Consider the following 23,942-nt stretch of genomic DNA (forward strand, 5'->3'; position numbering starts at 1 on the left):
ACGTTCAGTGTCTTCATTCTAAAGTGGGGTCATACCTTTGGGCATGGCATGGAAGTGCCAGGGCAGGTGTGTTGAGGTTGCTGGCTGGGATCATGGAAGCTGAAACTTTGTTCTCAGGGGCCATGTGAGGTGTGTGAGAATACGTGGACTCTTGCTCCACAGTAAAGGGGTGTCTTACCAACCTCTCCATGCAGTGGCCCAGCCTCTTTTCATGCTAGAGGGTTTTCAGGATTCCTATTTCAGTGGCTAAGAGGATTTCATTGGGCTTTTTTTCTGTGACTACCTCCTACACTAGAATTGTGTGACCCAGCCAGTTTATACCTGCACAGGGTACTTCAGAAATGTCCTTTTTTATGGTTTGACTCCTTACCTTAGACCTACAAATGTGAGTAGTGACCTGTTGATGTAATGTTTGTGCAATGTAATAAGCTCAGAGTTGCTTATTTCTTGGCAAGTATGTTTATACACTGGTCTTAATTTTGATAATAAATAATATAAAATAAACTTTTCTGATGGATACTGCTTTTGATGAAGTGATGTGGGAGTTTCTTCTCTATTTTAATCATTTTATATTTCTGCTTTAATTGCATAACAGTGTCAATATGAAAACTGTTTTGGTAAGGGTATTGCTTTAGGGTCAAACAGCCATCTGATTTACTTAGAAATGAAGCTAGGGTACTTTTCAGGGTACCCAGGTCCTCAAGAGGCTTCCCTTGAGGTTTGACTTATTGCAGGTAATTGATTTTGGCCTTCTCTCCTGTTTCTGTCCTCTGCTGTTGGCACTTGTTTTCTTTCTTCTTGGGTGTGACAATGCTGAAAAGATTGTGTTTCTGGAAGTGTTTGAAATCATTTGGCAGAAAAGTAGTTTGAATAGTTAATGATATAAAAATTGAAAAAGAGTCAATAGCTGTGGTAAGTGAAAACCATTGGCTAGTTCCTTCCCTCCCCACACTGCTCTTGTTCAGTTGGAGAAGTGGCTGGAGTTTAATGAGTTGTCTTTCCTAATCTTGTGTCACCTCCTTGGGACTGGCTTTGTAGAAACAAAGCAACAGTAGAATTGTGGTAAGATGGGCTTTAGACCAGTGAATGCAACTTGTGTTTCATCAGCTAAATAACTGTCAATACTGTTGATGGAACTTTTTAGGAAAGAAAATTGAACAGTCATGTACATATTTTTAATAGCAATGACGGGTCCCCTCCATCAGGTATGCATGAATAGTTGGGTGATATGAATGAAGCTATAAGAACTCTGCATGTCCTGGGCCTGTAAGTTGACTTTCATTTTGTTTGAGAAGATGGTTTTGCCTTTAGGGCTAAATTCTCCTTGGTGAAGTTATATTTTATTTTATTTTTAGCAAAGGATTCTTGATTTTGACTCAGCTGCTGCTTTCAGCTCCCAAGTGTCATTTCCTGTGTTTATATGGTTATTTGACATGGTGAGGTGCTAAAGAGGGTTGTCTTAGGCGGTTTAAATACGTGGTATGCTTTTCTTATAAACATAAAGGAAATCCTTTCTAATATGAGTTATTAATTTGCCCATAAGGTTAATTAAGTAATTAATAATTTGCCTCAATACTGTTTCAAAACTCGATTAAGAGTCAATTTTTGCCTGACATAGTAATGAAATGCCTTTTGAGATTTTTATGGTCAACATATCCTTACAGAGTGGTTCTATATAATTTTTAAAGGTTTTTTTTTTTTTTTTTACATATACCATCTTACAAGTTTTTTTTTTTTTTTTAGACATTGTCTTGATACATTGTGCAGGCCGGTCTCAGTCATGGGCTCAAACCATTTTTCTTCCTCAGCTCCTGAGTAGCTAAAACTATGCATACCATATCCACCTTGCATATGTTGAATTAGTGATGCAGGGATGGATGGTGTTGTATGGATGAGAACTGAGGCTTAAGGGTTAGTGACTGCTCAGCGTCACAGTCAGTACATGACTGAACTGGAGTCCTTGTTCTGTAAGTCTGGACAGCAGGCAAGTGGCCTTCCCAAGGCTTTTGAGGCAGTGGCTGCTGTTACAGTTTTCAGGTAATGGGCTTGGATCAGGACCTTGGTATTAGCAGAGTCTCAAAATGCCTTAGAGTGTATATGGTGGTCTGGGCAACAGTGGTGTGAGGAGTTCTCATGGGCAGGGGTGAGAGTGATATTTTATGGAGCAGTAATTGTAGGTTAGCTCACTGTGCCACCTGCAAGAGTTGCTCAACCAAGCAGAAACAGATATTTGAAGCATACAGTCATAAAAATGGCACAGTGTATCTGGGGAGGAATGTGTGGCAATGGTATGGCAGGAGAAAGCTCTAGAACATCAGAGTTGAGCTCTGTCAGGATTCTCCAGACCTTGGGATGCTGTCATTGACATTTATGAAAACCACAGCATGGAACCCTTCACTTACTGCTTTATCATGGATGTCACACAGATGCGTCCTGAGGACCCTCACTGAGTACCCTGTGACTCTCTAATTGGTTATATGTGGGTTCAAGGACCTTTCTTAAGAATCGGCTTTAGACGTTTCCACAAATTTCCCAGTGAAGTCAGTGTCTTGTGGCATTGCTGCTATCACTGTCCTGAGTTAAAATAGCCTGGAGATAGTCAGGACAAAAATAAAATGGAATTTGAAGGATACCAAGGTAGATGATTGGTGACCTCTTGTAGGTGTTACAGCAGTTACATTGCTATGCACATTGGATGCAGATTTGATTTCCTACTTGTTATCAAGTCTGTATTGCTTCCAGGTACCCACATCTTTCTGTTTTGCATTCTTAATTTGAGGAGAGCCTGGAAAAGAAGTTCAGTGAGTGGCCTCTCTCTCCACCCTGGAGCTCCTTGGTACTCAGTCAGGGTTTCCTCGGGATGAAGGCTCTGAAACCAGGTTGTCAGCCCATTCTGGGTTTACCCTCTGCTCCGTCCCTGTGCATCTTCTAGCTCAAGCTCCATTGCTGTCTTTCCCAAGTTCCCGGTGCCCTGCAGTTCTTGGTTGCCTCTTCTTTCTTCCAGGGCCCCACCCAGTCTGTCTATCCCCATGCCAGCCCTTCATCCAGGCTCCATCGGTGCTCCAGTGGATGGCTTTGAGGGTCCTATCATTTACCCTACTCTGTGCTGAGCTCTCCCAAACTATCAGCCCTCATGGCAGCAGAGAACTTGGATGGAGGTGCTATCCTGTCAGAAGCGCTTCCTCTCTATTCTGGGGATGCTATTGCCATGTTGATAACAAGGTCTGGGCTTAGGTCTTCAGCACACTGGTGCTTAGAGCTTATCACTGTATCAAGCCTCCTGAGGGTGAATTCACCAGGCTACCCACATTTTTGGGTTCCTATAAATGGTGACATACACAGTATTGCTTTGAGATGATCAGCATTTATTTATAATAACCATTCCCATCAACAGTGGTGTGATGTTAATGGTAGACAAGAGATGGATACAGAATCTGTCAGGTCAGGTATCAAGACACCTCCCACACTATTACTTTGTTGACTGTATCTGCTTTGCTCTACCCGTGCTCCAAAAATGCCATCAAAGGATTCTGTCTATGTCCACATCCTGAATCTGAGTGCAGCACCAGAATTAAGTTTTAGAAGAAATGTGAATAGTTAATCTGGCCAGGAGGGCACTGTGTTCTTCCATCCTAGTCACCTGATGACCCACGGGTACTTCCATCTCTCCCTGGGAAGAAGCCCTGAATATTTGAGATGGCCAGGCTAGGGTGGAAGGGAAGAAGTAGGGGGTCACATGTGTGCATATTTATCACAGCCCTGGTCTTGCTGAAGAGGCAGGAGTCAGTGGCAGCGGAGAACAGGTACCTCGAAACTGTGGAGCCAGGGGATGACCCAGACTTCAGAGTAGCAGTGTAGAATCTGAAACAAACCGAAAGGACTCACTTGAGAACTCCAGCTGCCACAGAGACTGCCCATCCAGGGTAGCTCTTTTGGTACCCCTTGGGCATGCCAGGCAGCTGGGAGCTGTATGTGAAAGTGTATGCATTCACATGTGTTCTGTGCTGAGGCAATTTCCTCCTTCAGTTTTTATCTCGAAAATCTTCAAGCCTATTAAAAGTTGGAGTGATTCAAGAGTGCATGTTTCTCTCACTTATAGTTATGGAATGTTAAAGTTTCCCACATAGCACTTGCTGTTCTCTGTACAGATCATATGTAGTAACATCTCACATGATATGTATACACACACACACACACACACACACACACACATATATATGTATGTATATATGTTATATATAATATATATCTTGTATATGTGATTAATATATGTATTTACATGTAATAGTCTATGTATGTAGGTATTGTGTATGATTTCTGAATTATTTGAAAACTTTACCTGCTATAATCTCCCTATCCCAAATTCAGAGTATTTGTAAAGAGGCCTCAGGAAGTGAAGTCAGGTGGTGTGGGTCGTGTGCGGGGTGGGAGGGTACTGCCCTTCAACCCTGTGTCCTATGTTCGTGGGGATGAGGTGTGGAGGTGTGTGGCCAGTGAAGGGACCGCCATCCTGAAAGGTGAGCTGGGTGAGCTCTTCTGCCTTACCCTCTTCAAGACAGGGTTGGTTTGGAAGTCACAGTTGTCCAGGCGGGGGGTGCACTGTCTTCCTGCATGTAGTTCTGCCTATTTCCACCTCCAGCATGTATTTCAGGCCTTTCACCACCTGAGGAAACCAAAGACCCAAGAACTAGATTTCTGGGCATAGGATGCAAGGGGTGGGAGTGGGAGTCACTGCCTCAACAGCTACTGAGGAGCAAGGTGAGGAGAGAGCTGGGAACGGGGGAGGCAAGGCCAGGATCTGCCAGGAGAGCTGCTGTAGATGAGCAGACCCAGACTTCAGCCATCTGTCTTCCTCTCCTGCTGCCAGTGCCTTGGAGCCCCCTGTAGGTAGCTGTTTTCTGCCTGGAACTTTGCATTCTGGAGAAACATCAGGGTGGCGTTGCCACAGCCACAGGTCACGCCTGCCAGACTCTCCCATCTCAACCTACCCAACAGCCCCCATTAACCTGCAGTGATGGTTAAATGAGTGTCAAGCCTGCTGGCTTCTGCACTCTCATGGAAATTGTTTTGAGTTTCAAAATAGCCCGCTCCACTCGGACACAACCGAGACTTAGTTCTTTTCTTGCTTGTGGTTTCTGTATAGTTGGAGGAAGTTCCTCAGCTTTCAGTCCCAGTCTTAACCAAATAGCATGTGAAATAGTCTCCAACATCACGGGAGCACAGAGGGAGAATGCTCACCCCCTTTGTGGGGGACTATGGGCACTCAGGCCCAGGGATCTGATTGTCTGAAGCTGGTCCTTGGAGTGCTGATTGATACATACCAGCCATACACCAGCCTGTCCCAAAGCATCCTTTCCAATAGAACATTACACAGTTGCTAAAAGAAGACTATAGAAACCACCCTGATGCCGTCGCCCAGAACAAACACTAATGCTGTAAAGCCATCATCCTCAGAGTAAGGTCTTTCCTGGCTTTTTCCCTGCAGGCCCCAGCACTTAGGCTAAAGGCAGCTTGACATGTCAGTAGAGTGCCGCACAGGGCCTTTGTGTTGAGAGGTTGCCAGGCATCTCCCTCCTGTCATATTAACACTTGTTTTTGGGACACAAGGATTAGCAAGGCTGGCTGTGCTCTCTAGGATATCCAGAAGGAAAGTTCTGAGTAGATATAATATAATCAACCACTAAGAAGGCTGGCTTTGGATAGTGACACTTAGGCAGATTGGATGGAGAAGTGGTTTGTAGGTCTGAGAAGGGAGTGGGCCCAGTTCTAGTAGGAAAATGAATGGATCCAGTGGGAAAATAGTACAATGGCTTTGAGGACCGTGGATGAGGGATAATGATAGGAGATGACCCAGACCCTGGTAGGGCAGCTCTGATTAGTACTGCTGTGGCCTCCCTGCTGGGCTGCCAGCCTCAGCTTGCCACTTGTAGGACCCCTTATTCCTCTGCTGCCATTTCTTGTTGTCATTGATGGACTCTGGCCAGAGGCTTGGTGGTTTTACTAAGAAAAGGTCCCCAGCTGTCATACTTAGCTCTGGGTGACACTGGTCTTAGCTGCAGTGCAGTGCAACTCTGCCTGGATGCTGTTACGTGGTCCAGCTTCTCAGAGCTGTCCTGAGGTACCGGTTATTGGTCCTAGCTCCTCACCTGTACCAGGGCTTTGCTGACCCGGGACTCCTTGAACAAGAAGATGTCGTTTGTGCAGTTGTTGAACTTTTCCACACTGTGTCTAGCTGCCTTGAGCACTTCGGGGTTAGTGGTATTTATTCTTTTGGGAAATCCTGGCTTCACACTGGAGGTCAAATCTTTGGAACAAAAATCTGAAGGAAACAAAAGAACCCAGAAAAAAAAAAACAATCAAAAAACAAAAACAAAACAAAACCAAAAACAAAACAAAACAAGAAACAAGAAACAAAACAAAACAAAACAAAATTTAAGTCAGTGGAATACTGGATCAATGAGTCATACCTTACCCCTGGTGGTACCCAGTTCTCTTGGCTCTGTGGTCTGAGCTCCTCCTCCTGTGTGTCTACCTCCTGTGTACTCCACCACCCGAATATTGTACATTCTCAGGATGTTCTTTACTTGAAGTTGAGGGCAGATGCCATGGATTGTACAACAGTATAGTTCTGTCCGCTAGTCCTTGCTTGTATGGCCTGTTTCAGAACCCAGGGTTATTCTCAACATGGAGCCCCAGGCAATGGAAATTCAGATAGGAAATGTGTTAATTTGCCCAGACTGATTTTTGAGGCTGGCTGTGCTTCCCCTAATGTCCCTCCTGCACTCCACGTTGTCAGAGTAGCCTCCGTCCATGTCTGCTCAGGCACACTTTAAACACAGCCTGTGACTCTACCTCTTGTGCCCCAGAGGCATGGGGCTAACTGATCCTGAAAAAGACTCACCTCATTGGAGACCCTGATCCAGTCCCTAACACAGCTCATTCATAGAATCCATTCCCAGGATCCCAGTGGCCAGGGTGGCTGAAATGAGGGTGGGGGCAGGGCTTGGCCAAGTGTTTGCTTTGGCCTCTTAGTTTCAGAGTCTGAACTTTGTTAATAGGAAACTAAAAGAATAGTGAGCCAGTTGGGTCCCCACAGCAGAAAGCGGCTTGTGCTTCTTAATGTCTTGAATTTGGGTTTCTCTTATTTTTAACCTTTGTTTCTTAAATGGTCAGGGATGGATTGCATATGAAAACCAAAAAGGCAGTGGTAAGAAACAAAAATATCCTAAAATTCCCAGGTAAATGGACAGAACTAGAAAAACCATCCTGAGTGAGATAACCCAAAACCAGAAAAGACAAATATAGTCACTCATAAGTGGATACCAGACAGACATAAAGCAAAAGATACCCAGCCTATAATTCACAACCCCAGAGAAGCTAGAACCCTCTTCCAGAAATAGATTGAAGCTGATGCAAAAATCCATAACTAACCAAAGGGTCAAGCTCCTGGAGTACAATCAAAGTGAGGGAAGAGTAATAATATGAACAAAGAAGTAAAGACCATGATGGGGAAACACACAGCAACAGCTGACCTGAGCTAATGAGAGGTCACTGACTCAGGTCTGACAAATGGGGAACCAGCATGAGACTGAACTAGACTCCCTTAATATAGGTGACAATGATGTGACTGGGACAATATATGAGGTCATTGGCAGTGGGTCCAAGGTCTAACTCTAATGCACAAACTGAACAGTGGAGCCCATTCTGGATGGAGAGGTACCTTGCCCAGCCTAGGCACCGGGGTGTGGTGGTCCTGACTCAATGAGATGATGAGACAGACTTAGACTCCCTAGGGGGAGGCATTACCCTCTCTGAGGGGCAGAAGGGACGTGGGGAGGAGAGTGTGTATGGGGGGAAGTGGGAGGAGAAGTGGAAGGAGGAACTGAGATTGAAATGTAAAAAATAAAAAAGAAACCACAAAATAAAAAAAAAAAAAAAGAAGAAGAAAAGAAAAAGAAAAAATAAAAAAGGGCTGATGAGATGGCTCAGTGGGAAAAGTGCTTGTTGCTGAGCCTGATGACCTAAGTTTGGTCCTGTTAGAAGGAGAGAACTGACTCTCAAGTTGTTCTCTGACCTCCATAGTTGTTCACATGTGCCCCCTACATTAATAAGTGAATAAAAATTAAAATGCATCACCCCAAGATACTTTATGTTGTTTGTGGCTATTGTAAAGGGTGTTGTTTCTCAGATTTATTTCTCAACCCCTTTATTGTCTGTATATATTAGGGCTACTGATTTTTTTTTTCAGTTTATCTTGTATCCTGCCACTTTGTTGAATGTGTTTATCAGATGTAGGAGTTCCCTGGTAGAGTTTTTTGGGTCACACATGTAAAATATCATAACATCTACAAGTAGTGACAGTTTGACTTCTTCCTTTCCAATTTGTGTCCCCTTGATCTTCTTTTTTCTCTTATTGCTTTAGCTAGAACTTTAAGTATAATATTGAGATATGGAGAGAGTGGGCAGCCTTGTCTTGTTCCTGATTTTATATGAATCGCCTAAATATCGTAGGGTAACACTTACCAAACAAGTGAAAGAACTATATAGCAAGATCTTTGGGTCTTTAACAAAAGAAATGAAAGAAGATACCAGAAAATGGAAAGATCTCCCATGCTCTTGGATAGATAGGAAAAACATAGTAAAAATGGCAATCTTGCCAAAAGCAATCTACAGATTCAATGCAATCCCCATCAAAATCACAGCACAATTCTTCATTGACCTTGAGAGGATAATACTCAACTTTATATGGAAATCAAAAGGCCCAGGATAACCAAAATAACCTTGTACAATAAAGGAACTTCAGGAGGCATCACCATCCCCGACTTCAAGCTCTATGATAGAGCTATCGTCCTGAAAACAGCTTGGTATTGGCACAAAAATAGACAGGTAGACCAATGGAATTAAATAGAAAATCCTGATATTAACCCACACACCTATGAACACCTGATTTTTGACAAAACACCTAAAAGCATACAATGATAGGAGGAAAGCATTCTCAACAAATGGTGCTGGCACAACTGGATGATGGTTTGTAGAAGACTGCAGATAGACCCATGTCTATTGCCATGGACAAAACTTAGTCCAAATGGATCAAAGATCTCAACCTAAATCCAGCCACACTGAACCTCTTAGAAGAGAAAGTGGGAGGTACCCTTGAATAAATTGGTATAGGAGACTGCTTCCTGAACATAACACCAGTAGCACAGACACTGAGATAGACAATTAATAAATGGGACCTCCTCAAACTTAGAAGCTTCTGTAAGGCGTAGGACACAGTGGACAAGACCAAACAGCATCCCACAGACTGGGAAAAGATTTTTTTCTGTAATCCTACATCTGACAGAGGGCTGATCTCCAAAATATACAAAGAACTCAAGAAACTTGTCAACAAAACACCAAATAACCCTATTAAAAATGGGGTACAGAACTGAAGAAAGAATTCTCAATAGAGGAAATCAAAAAGGCTGAAAGACACTTAAGAAAGTGCTCAATATCCTTAGCTAACAGGGAAATGCAAACCAAAACAACTTTGAGATACCATCTTACTCCTGCCAGAATGGCTAAAATTAGAAACACCAATGACAACTTATGGTGGAGAGGATGTGGAGAAAGGGGAACACTCCTCCACTGCTGGTGGGAGTGCAAACTTGTACAGCCATTTTGGAGATCAGTATGGTGGTTCCTCAGGAAAATGGGAATCAGTCTACCACAGAACCCTGCTATCCCACTCTTAGGCATATACTCAAATGATCCACATCCATGCAACAAAGACATGTGTTCAACTATGTTCATAGCAGCATTTTTTGTAATAGCAAGAACCTGGAAGCAACCTAGATGGCCCCAACTGAAGAATGGATAAGGAAGATGTGCCACATTTACACAATGGAATACTACTCAGAGGGGGGGGGGGGGAAACAATGCAATCTTGAAATTCTCAGGCAAATGGATAGAACTTGAAGAAACCATCATGAGTGAGGTAACCCAGTCACAAAAAGAGGAACATGGTATGTAGGTATGTACTCACTCATATATGGATTTTAGACATAGAGCAAAGGATCACCAGTCTATAATTCACACTGCTAGAGAAACTAGGATACAAGGAGGAACCTAAGAGATTCATACAAGGTCCCTCATAGAAGGGGAAAGGAACAAGATCTCCTGAACATAATGGGAGTGGTTGGGGGGGGGCAGTGAGTGGAGAGGGAGCTAGGAGAAAGAGAAGGGGAGGAGATGAGAACATGTGGGATTAGGAAGTTTGAGTAGAGGGATGAATAGAGGAGAGCAAAATAAATAAATAAATAAATAAATAAATAAATAAATAAATAAATAGAGATACCATAATAGAAGGAACCATTATAGGTTTGGAGAGAAAAGTGACTCTAGACAAATGTCCAGAGACCTACAAGGATGACTGCAACTAACAATCTGAGCAATAGTGGAAAGGTTATCCCTTAAATGCCTTTCCCTGATAATGAGATTGACAACGAATTTATATGCCATCAGAGAGCCCTCGTCTAGTAGCTGATGGAAACGGAAGGAGACACCCACAGCTAAACACTGAGTCCAACTCTTGGAATCCAGTTGCAGAGAGGGAGGAGTGATAAGAAAATGGGGTGAAGACCAGGCTACAGAAACTCACAGAGACAGCTGACCTGAATAAGGGGGAATCTCATGGACCCCCAGACTGATAGCTGGGAAACCAGCATTGGACCTACTCAGACTCCCTGAAAGTGAATCTCAGCTAGAAGGCCTGGGCAGTCTAAGGAACCTCTGACAGTGAAACCATGATGTAACCCTGATGCATGAAAGGACTTTGGGAGCACATTCCCTATGGAGGGATACTCCCTTAGCCTAGAGGCAGGAGAAAGGGACTAGGCCCTATTCCAAATGACTTGGCAGATTTTGATGATCCCTTCTGGAAGGCATCACCCTCCCTGTGGAGTGGAGGGTGGCAGAATGGGATGGGAAGGTGGTCGAGGGGTGTGGGAGGGATGGATGGAGGGAGAGGGAACTGGGATCAATACGTAAAATAAGAAAAAATTATATATATTAAAATGCAGTAAAACCCAAAAGCTCAAGGCTAGTGATGGATGGGATAGAGGGATTAAGATTGGCGAACTTATCTTTTTTATGACTTTGCTGAGATATTAGTGTACTGTAACTGGAGCTGGACACCAAGATGCAGCTGTTGGTTGTTGTGGCTGTGTTATTATAGCAACCATAGGTCCCAAGTTCCCTTTGAGGGCAAGATGCTTTCTCATCCCAGTGACTGAGTAGATGGTGGTTGAGGCCCAATGGAAGTGGAGGGAGAAATGACTTTTCCTTAGACTCGGGGTTAGGAATTAATATTGTAGGTAGATGACACCTCAGAATCAGAAGTCAGGAGGGTTTGAGTCCCACTGAAAGGCTTCTGTGGAGCTTTTAGGGGAAGGTTTCAGGATCTGAGGCCAGGGAAGGAGTCAGGCTTTATGCTAAACACAGTCTTTAAATCAGGCTGTCTATGTGGCTGCTAGAATCATGATGCCAAGGGTGGGGTGGTCAGGCCTGTTGGTATATCTCTGGTCACACCAGATGTGAGAGGTGGAGGTAGCTCAGGTCAGCAGGGAGGCTTCCTGGATGTCAGTGATCTGTCAGAGAACCTCAAGTGAACCATAAGGCTGTTCTCATTGCCTATTAGAACCTGAACAAGAGGAGCCAGGACAGCGCAAATGTCATCTATTATGGGAGATGTCATTCTGTAAGTATGTTTCTCATACTGGTTAATGAATAAAGCATTGTTGGCCACTAGGAAAGGAAGATAGGAGGGACTAAGAGACGAGGAGGAAAGAGAAAGTAGTAAGGAGGAGTCAGCATGGAGAGACGGGGGAAACCAGATGCCTGACCCACTCCCCGGTAAGATAAGACCACATGGAAATGCATAGAAATTGATTAATAATTAAGACAGAGCTAGCCTATAAGAAACTAGTACCTGGCCAAAAGCATTATATCAAATACCCAGTCTCTGTGTATTATTTGTGGCTGGCGTGGCGGCAGGGCAAGACCGGCGGCAGGAAAAACCTTACTCCTTACACATCTATAGTTCACTATCTGCATCTCACTACAGATCTTCTTATGTGGGCTGAGGGGAGGTAAGTAGAAAAACCATGGTCTATGAGACGCATGACTTTGGGACATCCCACTGTGTAACCAAGCAGGGTCTATCCAGACAAAAGACTCCCAAGCTGGAGACATAAGATTCAGTTATAGCTTATTGTTGTTTCCAGGCTTCTTAGGCATGGACCACTGAAGCCTTTTATCCTAAGAAAGTAGCACGACACTAGTGATCTTGTCCAGTAAGGCTTTGGGACTGGGTCTGGTCTGCTCATAGCTGAATTCTGCAGTGTCCCCTGGACTGTCCCAGCAGGCTCTCCAGCCCTGTATGATGTTCCCACAGAAGCCAAAGGAAGTCTGAAGACTGGGATGATGGAAGAGCAAAATTCCAGGCTCCGCCCTGCTGTAGATGAGTGACCCATACTTTGTACCTCTTAGGGTCCCTCATCTATTCTTTGCAAAACCCCTCAAGTCTATTCTTTGCCATGAGTTCTATGGGTCATACTTCTGATTTGAGGTCCTGAGTTGTGAGGGTGGAGTGGGCTTCTTTGAGCCAGTGTTAGAAGCTCAGCTGTTCTTACTGACTTGTGCAACCTGCTTAACCTTGAGCCTTCATGTCCCATCTGGGGATGATAACACTGACCTCTCGGGGTAAGAATAAATGGGACAGTTGGCATGAAGAAATAGTGTCAATATTATTAAGTACTGCATGTGTCAGGTGAAAGACAAAAAAGTAAAGTTAAGGACCCGCCCCCACTTGAAATAAAGGACAGTCTGACCTGGAAAGCTAACCCAGTTCCCTGGAATTTGCTAACTTCCCCTCACAAGGCCCTGAGATAGCAGGATACCAAGAATTCACACTGCCCCTCCTTTCTGCGAGTCAGCAAGTGGTAAATAGGTTCTTTAAGAAACAAAGAGATAGCTGCAACTCCAGTTTTCCCAGAAAAGATTAATTAGCACACCTGAGGCCCTAAGGTCTGTTGACCCTAACAGCGAGACCATCCAGCCTCAAAGGGTCATGTACTCAATGGACAGAGGGTCATACCCCCCTCCCTAAGCTTGTGGGTTTTGCCTTTTAAAACACCTGTGCCCAGGGAATGGGGCTTCTCTCTGGCCTGCACGCTGAGGGAGCCGGTTTGAGCAAATGATTCCTGTTCATTAAAGCCTCTTGCGTGTTGCAGCAACTGGACTGGGCATTGAGATCTTGGGGGGTACTGACTGAAAATGAGAGACTCCTCATTCTGAGGGTCTTACACAGGTACAATGTGGCCACAGTAAGGATCTCTGAGGACAAACACATTCATCTGCCCAGGCCCAGACCCAGCCTGTACCACCTTCTAGAGCCTTCTAGGAGAATTTGTCATATTCAGGCCTAGTTGTGTACCTAGCCCTTTCTATGGGAAGCAAGTGGCTGTGTGGCTGTAGGTTTCTTGCCTAAGCAAACAGACCTCCTACTGGAGAGGAGCAGGGAATGAGGAAGAGGGTGACCAGCAGCAGGGAACCTTCTTGGAAGAGGTAACACATTGAGAAAGAAGGCAACAGCAAATGAATGTAGCAATTTCCTAAATTATGAAGACTGGGGATATTTACTTCCCCGGGCCCTGCATGTGGGTATGGGCAGATTAACTCCTAGGCACAGAGTGAAGCTGTGTGTTCAGATCAGATATATTCAGCCTCCCTGTTGCCCTTGCCTTGGGCTCATGGAAGGCTCCAGAATCCCACAGGAGGTAGGGAAGGTGGCGCGCGCGCGTGTGTGTGTGTGTGTGTGTGTGTGTGTGTGTGTGTGTGTGTGTGTGTGATGACCTTCAGGGACTCAGGTTTGAGTCCCAGCTGTTTGAGTCCTGAGAGATGGGCCTGAGTGTCCCCCATGTTACAGCTGAGTCCCTTACTGGAAGCATAAGGAAGGGTGGTACCTCAGTGGGTAGAGGTGGGGTTCATTAGCACAACAGAGCAATCGCCTGACCACAGACTTGCAAGCAATGGTGGGTACTGTTGGGAGTACCCCAGGCCCTCTAGCACTTTTGAGTGTTATCACTGAACCAGTTTGACTTAAGTCAGGAGCGGTTTACTGGCCACTTCAAAGGGAAGGCTGGAAGTTCAAGAATCCTCAGTTGGTAGGCCTGTGGTGTTCTCAGGTTCCAGAGTGAGGGTGGCATTCATTTGGGTCTGGGGCAGAGAGGCCTGAAGGAGGTGACCCAGAGAAGCTGCTGTAAGCAGGAAGAATGGGGAGGACTCCGTTCAGTTTCACACACTAGTGGGAAAGTAACATGGTGGAGACAGGGAACTGACAGTTCTCCAGTATCTCCCCCCAAGGCGGTCCAGTGGTGTTAACTATCACAATGTGCATATCGCTACTCTGATCAGTTAGGTTCCAGAGGATGCAAGTACAGCATCTTCCATACACTGAGTATAAATGATGAAACTCCAGGACAGGTGAGACAGTTGGTACCATTGCCTCCCCCAGACCTCTCACGTAGGCTAAGCGGGCTTTGTAGAATGAACCCCCAGATTCTGCCCATGTCTTTCCCTGGACGACTGGGATGTAGGAACAGAAGAGAAGGCAGGAAGGGCCTCTTGGCAAGCATGAAGGCTATGGGAGCAGGACACCAGGAAGTGGGGTCTGTGGCATGACCTACACTTGGTCTGTCTCTCCTTTTCTACCAGTGCTGTTAACTACCTGTTTGCCAACCACCCATTGGGCTGCTGTGGCTTGTCCCTATCTCAGAGCAGAAGTTGCCCTCCCCTGTTCTTGTCCTATCTCCATAGTACCCAATTCACTGCTAACACATCAGGTCTTGGATTCTGAGGCTACACCCTCCACTGATGACACTACCATTGAATTCTTGGCACCTGGTTTCCTATGAAGGGGATCCCATGTCCCTGGTGTCTCCAGGGCATTCCCTTTCACTGTGGGTTCTCTGAACCCTCTGCCTGATCCCCTGTGACTAGACCCAGCCTGCTTAAAACAGGAAGAATGACAAAAGCCTTATGCCTAAGTTCTGTCCTCCTTTGGTGGGAGATGGTCAGTTATCAGCTTTCTTGTCCATTAGAGGCAGGGCCCTCAAACTTTATCTATGTGCCGAATCTGCTTGCAGAAGTAATTATCACCCAGATCTCTGTGGGCAAACAGGCATTCATGACTGGGCTAGCAAGTCAGTTAGTCTGCCTGTGTCTCAGCTTTCTCCACCCCTCACTGGCCACCAACATGCTGACTGCAAGAAGGTTGAGTGTCTTATTGGGTTCCCTATAGTAAAGGCACAGGCAGAAAAGCAAAGCTGTCAGACACGGGCTGTTTGACTGAGACCCTGTCTCTGTGGTGGGCCCTACCACAGAACGAAGCACAAGTTGCTCTCTCTACCCCTATGGCTGGTGCCATGCTTAATCTTGGTTGTAGACTCAGCTTGAAAGTAGCTGTTGCCAGGATCTAGAGCCCCTTGCCAGGGCTCCAAGTATGTCCTGGGATAGTTGCAAGACTAGCATGCCAGGTCCCCAATGCCTCCTCTACTACAAGATGATCAAGACAGCACCATGAGATAGGGCCAGATGACACTTCTCTTACCTGGGGAATATGCCCCCTGGGAGTCGGAAGTCAGGCAGCAGAGGGCAAGCAGAATGGCCAGCCACATAGTTGCCTGGGTGAAGATCAGCATGTGGTAGACCAAAGCTAACCAGTATAGATATATGCAACAAGTAGAGCTCCGGTTCCAAGGCACAGTGGGAGAGCCTTGATGGGGGCGTGGCTTCTTGTTGAATCATTTTAACCAGAAGCGCTTCATCTCCAGGACCTGGGGCCACAAGAACAACCACTTCCTTTAGAGAAGTTTCTAAGCTGTGATCATTTGCAGGGGAGGAGGAAGAGAAGTGAGACCCATGAGCACAGCACCCTCCCTCCTGCCCAGGGGGAGAGGGAGTTTTCTACCACTCACCACACACAGGAGATGCTGATGTGAAGAATCCAGGGGATTTTCAGAAGCAGAATCACTTGACTCTCTAAATTTCCAGCCTCCCTGCATGACCCCTGCATCCTGCATCCTGTCGTTCTGAGTAGCCCTGCTCGAGAAACCCTGCTGCCCTTGGTGTGAAGGATTTCACCTGCAGGAAAGCTACTCATACTTCCTAAAGTTCCTGAGGAGGAGCAATGGCATGTGGCTTCTGCACCTCTGATAAGCCCAGTGCCATGTGAGTGAGTTAGGGATCACTGCCCACTGAAGGCTCAAAGCCATTAGAGGAGAGGACGTTGTGTGGACAAAGGTCTGCTTCTGGCCATGCCTCTGCTTCCTGCCCAGCCCATGGTTTGAAGTAGGTGCCTGTAGCCAGCTGTCTAAATCTGAACCTAGGCTTTGCTTCCTAACCCCTGCTGTCATTAGACTAGGAACAACCCATGTGCTCAGTTTGCCTCCTGGGAATTGTGGTGAAGCATTGGGAGCCCCTTCAATGTCAAGGCTCAGAACAGGAGTAGAGCAAGCTCTAACTGGCCTCAGGGTGGGGAATATACTCACCTCTCAGAACTAGGCTAGAAAGACAGTGTGGAAGAATGCCTGGGTCCCGAATGCTTCCGAGGAGACCCATGGGCCTCCCAGACTGCCTGACATACAGATGTAATCAGATCTTGGAGGCTCAGGGGGACCTGTGTCCCAGATGAGTCCTCCTGGCTCCTACTGAATTCCAAACAGAGCAGCCAGGGTCTGTGGAACATGGGCAAGCTATGTAGTCTGGGGTACCAAGAGGTTTCTGGGTGCTTGGAGGTCTGTTGATTGGGTAGTTTGGCATTTAGTGCTATGCATAATGGATGGTATTCAGTGAGTGGTGGCTGTTATGATAGCCCCCATGGTCCTTTTCTGAATGGCCCTGGGACCCTCAGTTTTGGCTGCTAGGGTCTGGAACATAAGATCTTTAGCATACATGGAATTCACTGCTAGTGCTAGCTTCACTTTATAACATCTAACAAACACTGAGGGTTTGTATGTCAGAATATAGCCCCCAAAGATATGAGAGGGATGTTTTATCTCTAGTAGTAACCAGAGCATCAGTGGTCTAAGCTGGCAGTAGATCAAGCAAGGTCGGCTATTGAGGTTTAATAAAGATCAAGAGAAACAAATAGGCTGAATAAATGTTTATTCAGGGAGAAATAACCTACAACATAGACAGATGAACACCAGCAGGTTCCTGATCCCAAGGATGCCTCCGAATCTTCTCCTGTCCCTGTGCTGCAAGCAAAAGAGATCCCAGCGCCCCTTCCTCAGACTTAGTTCCCCCAGGTAACATCTGCCCCTGTCCCCACCCCCAATGGGCATGGTCTGTGCCACAGGTGCTGACAAAGTGAATATCTCACTACAATCCACTGTTTGATCCTTCCAATGCTGGGCAGTGTGGTGCAGTAAAGGACAAATTCAGAATTTTGAGTTCTCAGCTCATGTGCTACATGAAGGACCTGGAAGCTTCTGTGGAGACCTGGAAGAGAACTGTTTCTCCTGTAGCTGAAAAGCCAAGGTTACTGAAGATCAAATGCAGAATCTCATTCTCCAGTTGTCTGGAAAGCTGTTTGCAAAAGAATGGAATCCTGGAAGTTGGGATGGAGAATATGGGAAGATTCCAGCGAAGCAGGGATAGTGAACCCCTGAATTCTGATGGGTCTTCATTATCAGTGAAAGGTGGTATTCTCAGTGGGCCAACCCTGGGTACTGAGTCTGAATTAAGGTCAGCCTCTGTGGAGCCCCCAAAATACTGTGCCTGCCCTTAGGTCAGCATGTAGACAGTCTTCGGGGTACTAAACTTGTATTCTGTCCAGTATGGGTCGTCCCCTAGTTACTGTATCTACACATGCGTTGATTGCATGATGCAAGTGGCCCTGTAGATTCTGATCTTGTGCTCAGGTCAGAGTGTGGCACAGGGCCTGGAGTGACAGAAGTGTGAGGGTATCTCCCGGTTCTGGGCTTTAAGTAGACCAGCCTGTAATTATTGGATTCTGGGCCTTCTGTTGGAGGCAGTGTGCACATGGCTACCTGGGTATTAACTTTAAACTGAAAAGCATGCCATTGGCCCCACAAGTACCTGTCAGTTCTCTGATAGTCAGTTTGCAGGATACTGGGCCTAACATGAGGTTCAATGTTCTGATGACTGTCCCGAATTCAGCAAGGAGGCAGACCCTGTAGCTACTGCTGGGCTTGCCTTGAGGGCAGATGTGGATAACTCTCTTGGTACTGGGTCTGTCCTAGGAGCCATGTGAAAACAGTTCTCAGGATGCTTGTCCTGCTGTGAGGGAAGTACAGGTGCCTCCTGAGTACTGACTCTGAATTAGGAAGCAGCATGTTTATGGTCCCCTGGATACTGACATTTGTATGAACATTATGATAGACCCCCTTTGGGGAGCAGTGTTAAAGCAGTTTCCTGGAGACTGGGCCTGCCCTGGGGTCTTTGTATGTGCAACCCCCGGAGAAATGGACCCATATGGGGCATTACCGGGGATGTTCCTGAGTACTAGTGATGTCCTTGGGGGTGTCATTGTAGGCAGCTGCTTTGGTACTGTTCCTGCATTTAGGATAGCAAGAGAAATGTCACATGGGTATGACCCTGTCTGGCAACCTGAGGGGTGTCTCTATGGTGGGTTAGGAGACTAGACCCCTATGCAGCACACTCAGATTCCTCTGTGGTAGTCTAGGCACCCAGGTTACCCTCCACTACACCTTCTGTGATGAGTCACTGGACTCTTCAGGATGTGTTGCTTAGTTTCACCTATTACACATTGTTTCCCTTTTAGTTTTGATTTCTCATGTTGTCCTGAAGAGGATAGAAGTGGTGGTTATAGTGGGTGTTTTTGAGTTTGACAGAGGCGTTCTCTCTCCATTCTGGTGGATTTTAACTCAGGACTGCTGCAAGCACATGGCCATACAAAACTTTCAGTGGCTCCAAGTTCTTGTGTGAGTTTGAAATTCCTGGGCAAGAGGGGGAGTTTTAGAAAGGAATTTTATTGCTGAGTGCTTAGGAGAAAGAAGGTAGAGTTTCTGGATAGCAGGAGCAGGTTCCAGGAAGTAGTACCATCAAACACCTGCCAGTCTGGGAGCTTTTTATAACACCAATAGCAGGAACTGGGGTGAGGCATGGTGGCGAGGCCACAAGGTTGGCACACCTATAAAATGCCTGGTCCCCGAGAGGAGCGAAGATGACAGGAAACCAGGACTTCCTTCTGGTATTTCTGGCAAGGATGGAACTGATGATGAGATCACAGGCCTTCTTGGAACTGCTGCTTGTAGGGCCTCTGCCTGGCCAGTTTTCACTTCATGTTCTCGTCATCTCTCAGGCCAGCCTTCTGAAGAGGAATTTGGGTGATGGCTGACCTTACTGTTTGCTGCTTGATTGGAGTAGTTGGGTGGTGGTGGTGGCCACATTAGAGGAGCAGCAGGTGGCAACTGAGCTTTGGGAGATTGGCCCACCAGGAAGCAAAGCACTGATGAGCGAATCTTGGGTAGGCAAGGTCTGGAGGGTTTCGGCTCCAGAATGTCTTGCTACTGCTGTGCCTTTACATTTTGGCTGCTGCTAATTTTTCTCTGGTCTGGCATGGTGTGTGTGTGTGTGTGTGTGTGTGTGTGTGTGTGTGTGTGTGTGTGTGTGTGTCCCCATTGCCTTTAATGCATTGTGATTATCTCATGGAAATATCCCATTCTACTGGGTAATTTTTACCTGTGGATTATTATGAAGATGATTTCCTCTTAAGTTGTATTGTTTAATTGAAGTAATCACTTTATACAATAATAGTGTTAATTTAAATAGAATTTTGATGATTAATGGTTTTTAAGAAATGTAATAAGGGATTATTGATAGAGGTTAGTTTAATGGGAAAATTAATATAGATAAAATTAGGATATAATATTGCCCCCCCATCCCTGACAGAGCAGGGGCTACAGAGGGTAGAAATGGGACCAAGGGAGTGTCATGCAGCTAGGACTTATGAATTTCTCTTGAGGAGCTATATAGATTGTGGCTTAGGTTAATGTTTAAGGCAAAAAACTGAGTCCCAGATGATAGGCTAGCTAACTTCTTTTAATCTTAATGATGTGAGATGTGTTCACAGGTTTCAGTGTGCATCATAGCTAAAACAAAGCTTTAAATATGACTAAAGGTTAGGCTAAGATGTTTTTGTTATGGCTTTGAGGTAGAAAATGTTGGGGAACAGTTTGAAGTTTAGAAAGACACACTTTTAATAGTTGAGAGAGGTACTTTGTTGAGGTCAGGGAACAAGAACAGTGGCAGCCTGGCTATTACAGGCTGATTGATGTACCTTTCTTGTTAGGATGGGCTGGAGATCAAAGGTGATTAATTCCTTGTATCCATTTCTGCCCTCAGTTTCCTGGTATGATTTAATAAAAAACTATTGATGAGTGGGTATGCACCCTGAGGATTTACAGTAGAAATGACTGGGGTTTTTTTTTGTATATAAAAGGTTAGATTTGTGATTCTTTTAAGATTTATTTAATAAGATCATCTTTTGAGATAAGTAATAAAATCACTGGTCCCTTATTTGTAACCTCAAAATGTAGCCTGTCAATAAAGAACTGGCTGAGAAAAAAACTTGCTTGCTTTGTTAATCTAAAACAAGTTGCTTGGACATGAATATATATGGGTTTTTGGGGTAATTTGTTTTTCACCTGTAATACGTAAAATGTTTAATCATGTAAGGGTTATGAAAAACATGCTATTTTTATTTTACTTGTATTCATTATAATTATTCACTTGAAAAATAGAATGTAACCCCATTGCAATTTTTATATTGCTTGAAAGATTCTGCTGGGGTTTATAGCTGTAAGGGAAACAAATTAAGAAGTTAGAAGGAAGACATCAGGAAGTAGTGTAGAAGGAAGTCATCAGGAAATGGATGAAAGAAAACACCAGTATAGAAAAAAAAAAAAAAAAAAAAAAAAAAAGAGCAGAAAGAGAATAGAACAAATAACAAAAAAGAATAGTAAAATGAAGAACTAAGCTTTGGTCCTTAGAAAAGTCCTTGTGTGTCTGTCTGTCTGTCTGTCCAGTATTTCACCTGCTCTGCATCTCCCCTTCAGTTTCTCTGACCTGCTGAAGGCTTGCCATTCAGCACCCTGACATGTTGGAGGGGTGTGTGTGTGTTTCCCTTTTTCACTGGCCCCAGAGAATTAAGTTTTACTGCCTCAGATAAAAAAAAAAGTCAATTGTGTGATTAGTCTGCTGACTCTGTGGCTTCCCCTTCAGTTCCTGAGCTGCTGAAGGATGGTCCTCCCTCCAACATTCTCTGGGGCCAGCGAAAAAGAGAGTATTATTCCTTTTATTTAGTTCTTCGATTTCTTTTATCAAAGTTTTATAGTTTTCCTAATAAAATATCTTAGGTATATTTTCTTTCTTTCTTTTTTTAATTGATTGCTGGGAAATTTCACATTATGCGTCCTAATTCCACTCATTTCCCAGTCCATCTGCATCCTGCTATTCCTGAGTCATGGAGATCCTATGGCTATAGTTCTGCAGGACCACCCCCTTCATGTGCTCTAGCAGGTCATAGATGGGGTAAATGTTGGGGTGGGCCAACTCAAAACGCTGAATATGTGCCTGGGTGGTAGCTGAGTAGGTCAGTCCAGGCTGCTGGGACCATCCTGCTCAGGCGAGGGGTGGAGCCAGCTCTCACACACCCACAGTGGGGGCTGTAGCCAACTTTCCTAAGTGTGGGAGCAAGCTCTCCTCTGTGGGATGGGATCATTGGGGTCAGCTCTCCCAGGAAGCATGAGGGGCAGGACCAGCTCTCCCAGTGCCAGTGAGGGGTGGGACTGGCTCGGTATGACTCTCAGACTTCAACATGCTTGGTTCGCATTGGCCCTTATGTTAACACAGGCAATGGGCATCAACACTCAACTGCAGCAGGACCATGGACCCAGATGTGGTTCTCAGCAGCTGCTTGTATCTGGGTGCCACGATGGCCTTGGGTAACATTACAGGCCACTCAGCTCTTTATGGGTCTGAAGGCAGCATGGTTCCTAAACTCCAACATGGTCCCAGGTGATAGCCCAGACCCCAGGCATCTTTGGTGTTAACAGGAGCCACAGACATTGACACAGACTCTTGCTATAGAATAATCCTTCTGTATACTGTGAATATGTATTATTGTTACTGGTGAATAAAAAGCTGACAGGCCGGTAGCAGACACAGAGAGAATGCTGGGGTGAAGAGGGGTGGAGTCAGGAGAGGTGCCAGCCAGCTGCAGAGGGAGCAGGACATGTAGAAAATGAGGTAACAAGCCATGAACCATGTGGCAAAGCATAAATAGAAACATGGATTATTTTAAATGTAAGAGTTAGTTAGTAACAGGCCTGAGCTACTGGTCAAGCATTTATAATTCATATTCAGCCTCTGGGTTGGTTATTTGGAAACTGGTGGACAGTGGGCAGGAGAGAAGCATCTGACTACATATGGCGTTCCAGTATGCCTGAAATTTCCACATGAAACTTAAAAAAGCTTAAAAGAAGGTTCAAAATACACAAAAATGGAGCCAGACACAGCTTTCTTGTCTCACAGTCTCATTCCAGCCACAGCAAAGCAGCTGCCAACCACCCTGAGCTAAGTGGTGCGGCAGGTTCCTGCAGTCTCTCTCTCTCTCACATGGCTGCAGTACAGGGAGGCTTCTCCTAGCTGCTGCCTGTGGGCTTGAGAGCTCTGCTAGCATGCTGCATGGTGAGTTTATGTTTTTGCTCATGCTGACTGAAAGAATTAGAGATACACAATAAGGAGAGATTCAGATAAGGAAAAAAAAAAAAAAAGCCTTTAAACAGGTCACAATGTGTTTGTAAATGTGTGTAGGTTTGGAAGAAAGAAGAAAAAGGACACATACAGTTGTTGATTAAAATATATAGTTTAAAATAAAGTCCTTTAAAAAGGAATAGAGTAATAAAAATTAATAAGCCTTCAAAAGATGGGGAATACACAGAGTCTGGATGCTATATGTTATTGTGTTTCTTCTGATTTGTTGACTGTTAATGAGTAGATGGTAACCACTAATTCCCAGGTAAACCCATTTGATGCTAAACTGTGTCCTTCTAGCTGGTGTAGAATTTGAAGTGTATCCACTAACTACTCTATTTTGTGTTTGGGTGGGTGTGAGTCTGCTTTATGTGAGCATGAGAGCTGCATGTGCGTGTAGATACAAGGCTGTGCATAGGACCATGTATGTGTGCATGGAGACCAAAGATGGATGTTCACTGTCGTCTTCTCTCCTCTCCACATTACCATTTGAGACGGGATCTTTTACTGAGCCAAGAGATCACTGATGTGCTACCCTGGCTGGCTGATGATCCTTGGGCATTTTTCAGCCTCTGCCCCTTCCCCTCAGTGCTAGTTAAAGCTCTGCACTGACATGTATGGCTCTTTATGCAGGTGCTGGGGGATCTGAACTCAGGGCCTCATCCTTCCCTGGAAGGCAATGTGGTCACTGACCCATATCCCTAGCCTAGTATTGAGGACTAGGCTTTTATACCCATGCACAAATGCACGCACTCATGCACACACGTATGCAGGCACAAACACACACAGAGAATTTAATTATACTTTTTTCTTCTTATTGTGTCTTTATCCAGGTTTATAATAATGGAGTGAGTGGGGAGCCATCCTTCCCCTTCTACTTCATGGAGTAGCCTGGGGAGCTCAGGTCACAATTCTTTAACTTAGGGAGATTTATGGTGCTTACAAGGATCTTGGACTTCCTTTCTGAGGATATAGGTTTTGTTTTATTGATTGACGTTTGTTGGTTGTTGTTTATCTGTTTAGATGTTTTCTATCATCTTGATTCAATTTCAATAGGCCCTATGTTGACAAAACATTTACTAAGATTGTCTATCTGAGAA

At 45.1% G+C, this 23,942-nt stretch overlaps 1 protein-coding gene across 1 annotated transcript; it reads right to left on the bottom strand.

Annotated features, from left to right (window-relative positions):
* Nucleotides 1-3,344: 3,344 nt before the first annotated feature.
* LOC127221309 (cystatin-F-like) lies at nt 3,345-15,788 on the bottom strand. The gene is given in 5 exon segments (XM_051183204.1): nt 3,345-3,861; nt 4,546-4,593; nt 4,595-4,663; nt 6,147-6,319; nt 15,650-15,788. Coding segments are annotated over 5 exon segments (459 nt in total). The 5' UTR covers nt 15,741-15,788; the 3' UTR covers nt 3,345-3,783.
* Between the last annotated feature and the right edge of the window lie 8,154 nt (nt 15,789-23,942).

This window comes from Phodopus roborovskii, unplaced genomic scaffold (genome assembly GCF_943737965.1).
Source record: "Phodopus roborovskii unplaced genomic scaffold, PHOROB, whole genome shotgun sequence".
In the NCBI taxonomy this organism is placed as follows: domain Eukaryota; kingdom Metazoa; phylum Chordata; class Mammalia; order Rodentia; family Cricetidae; genus Phodopus; species Phodopus roborovskii.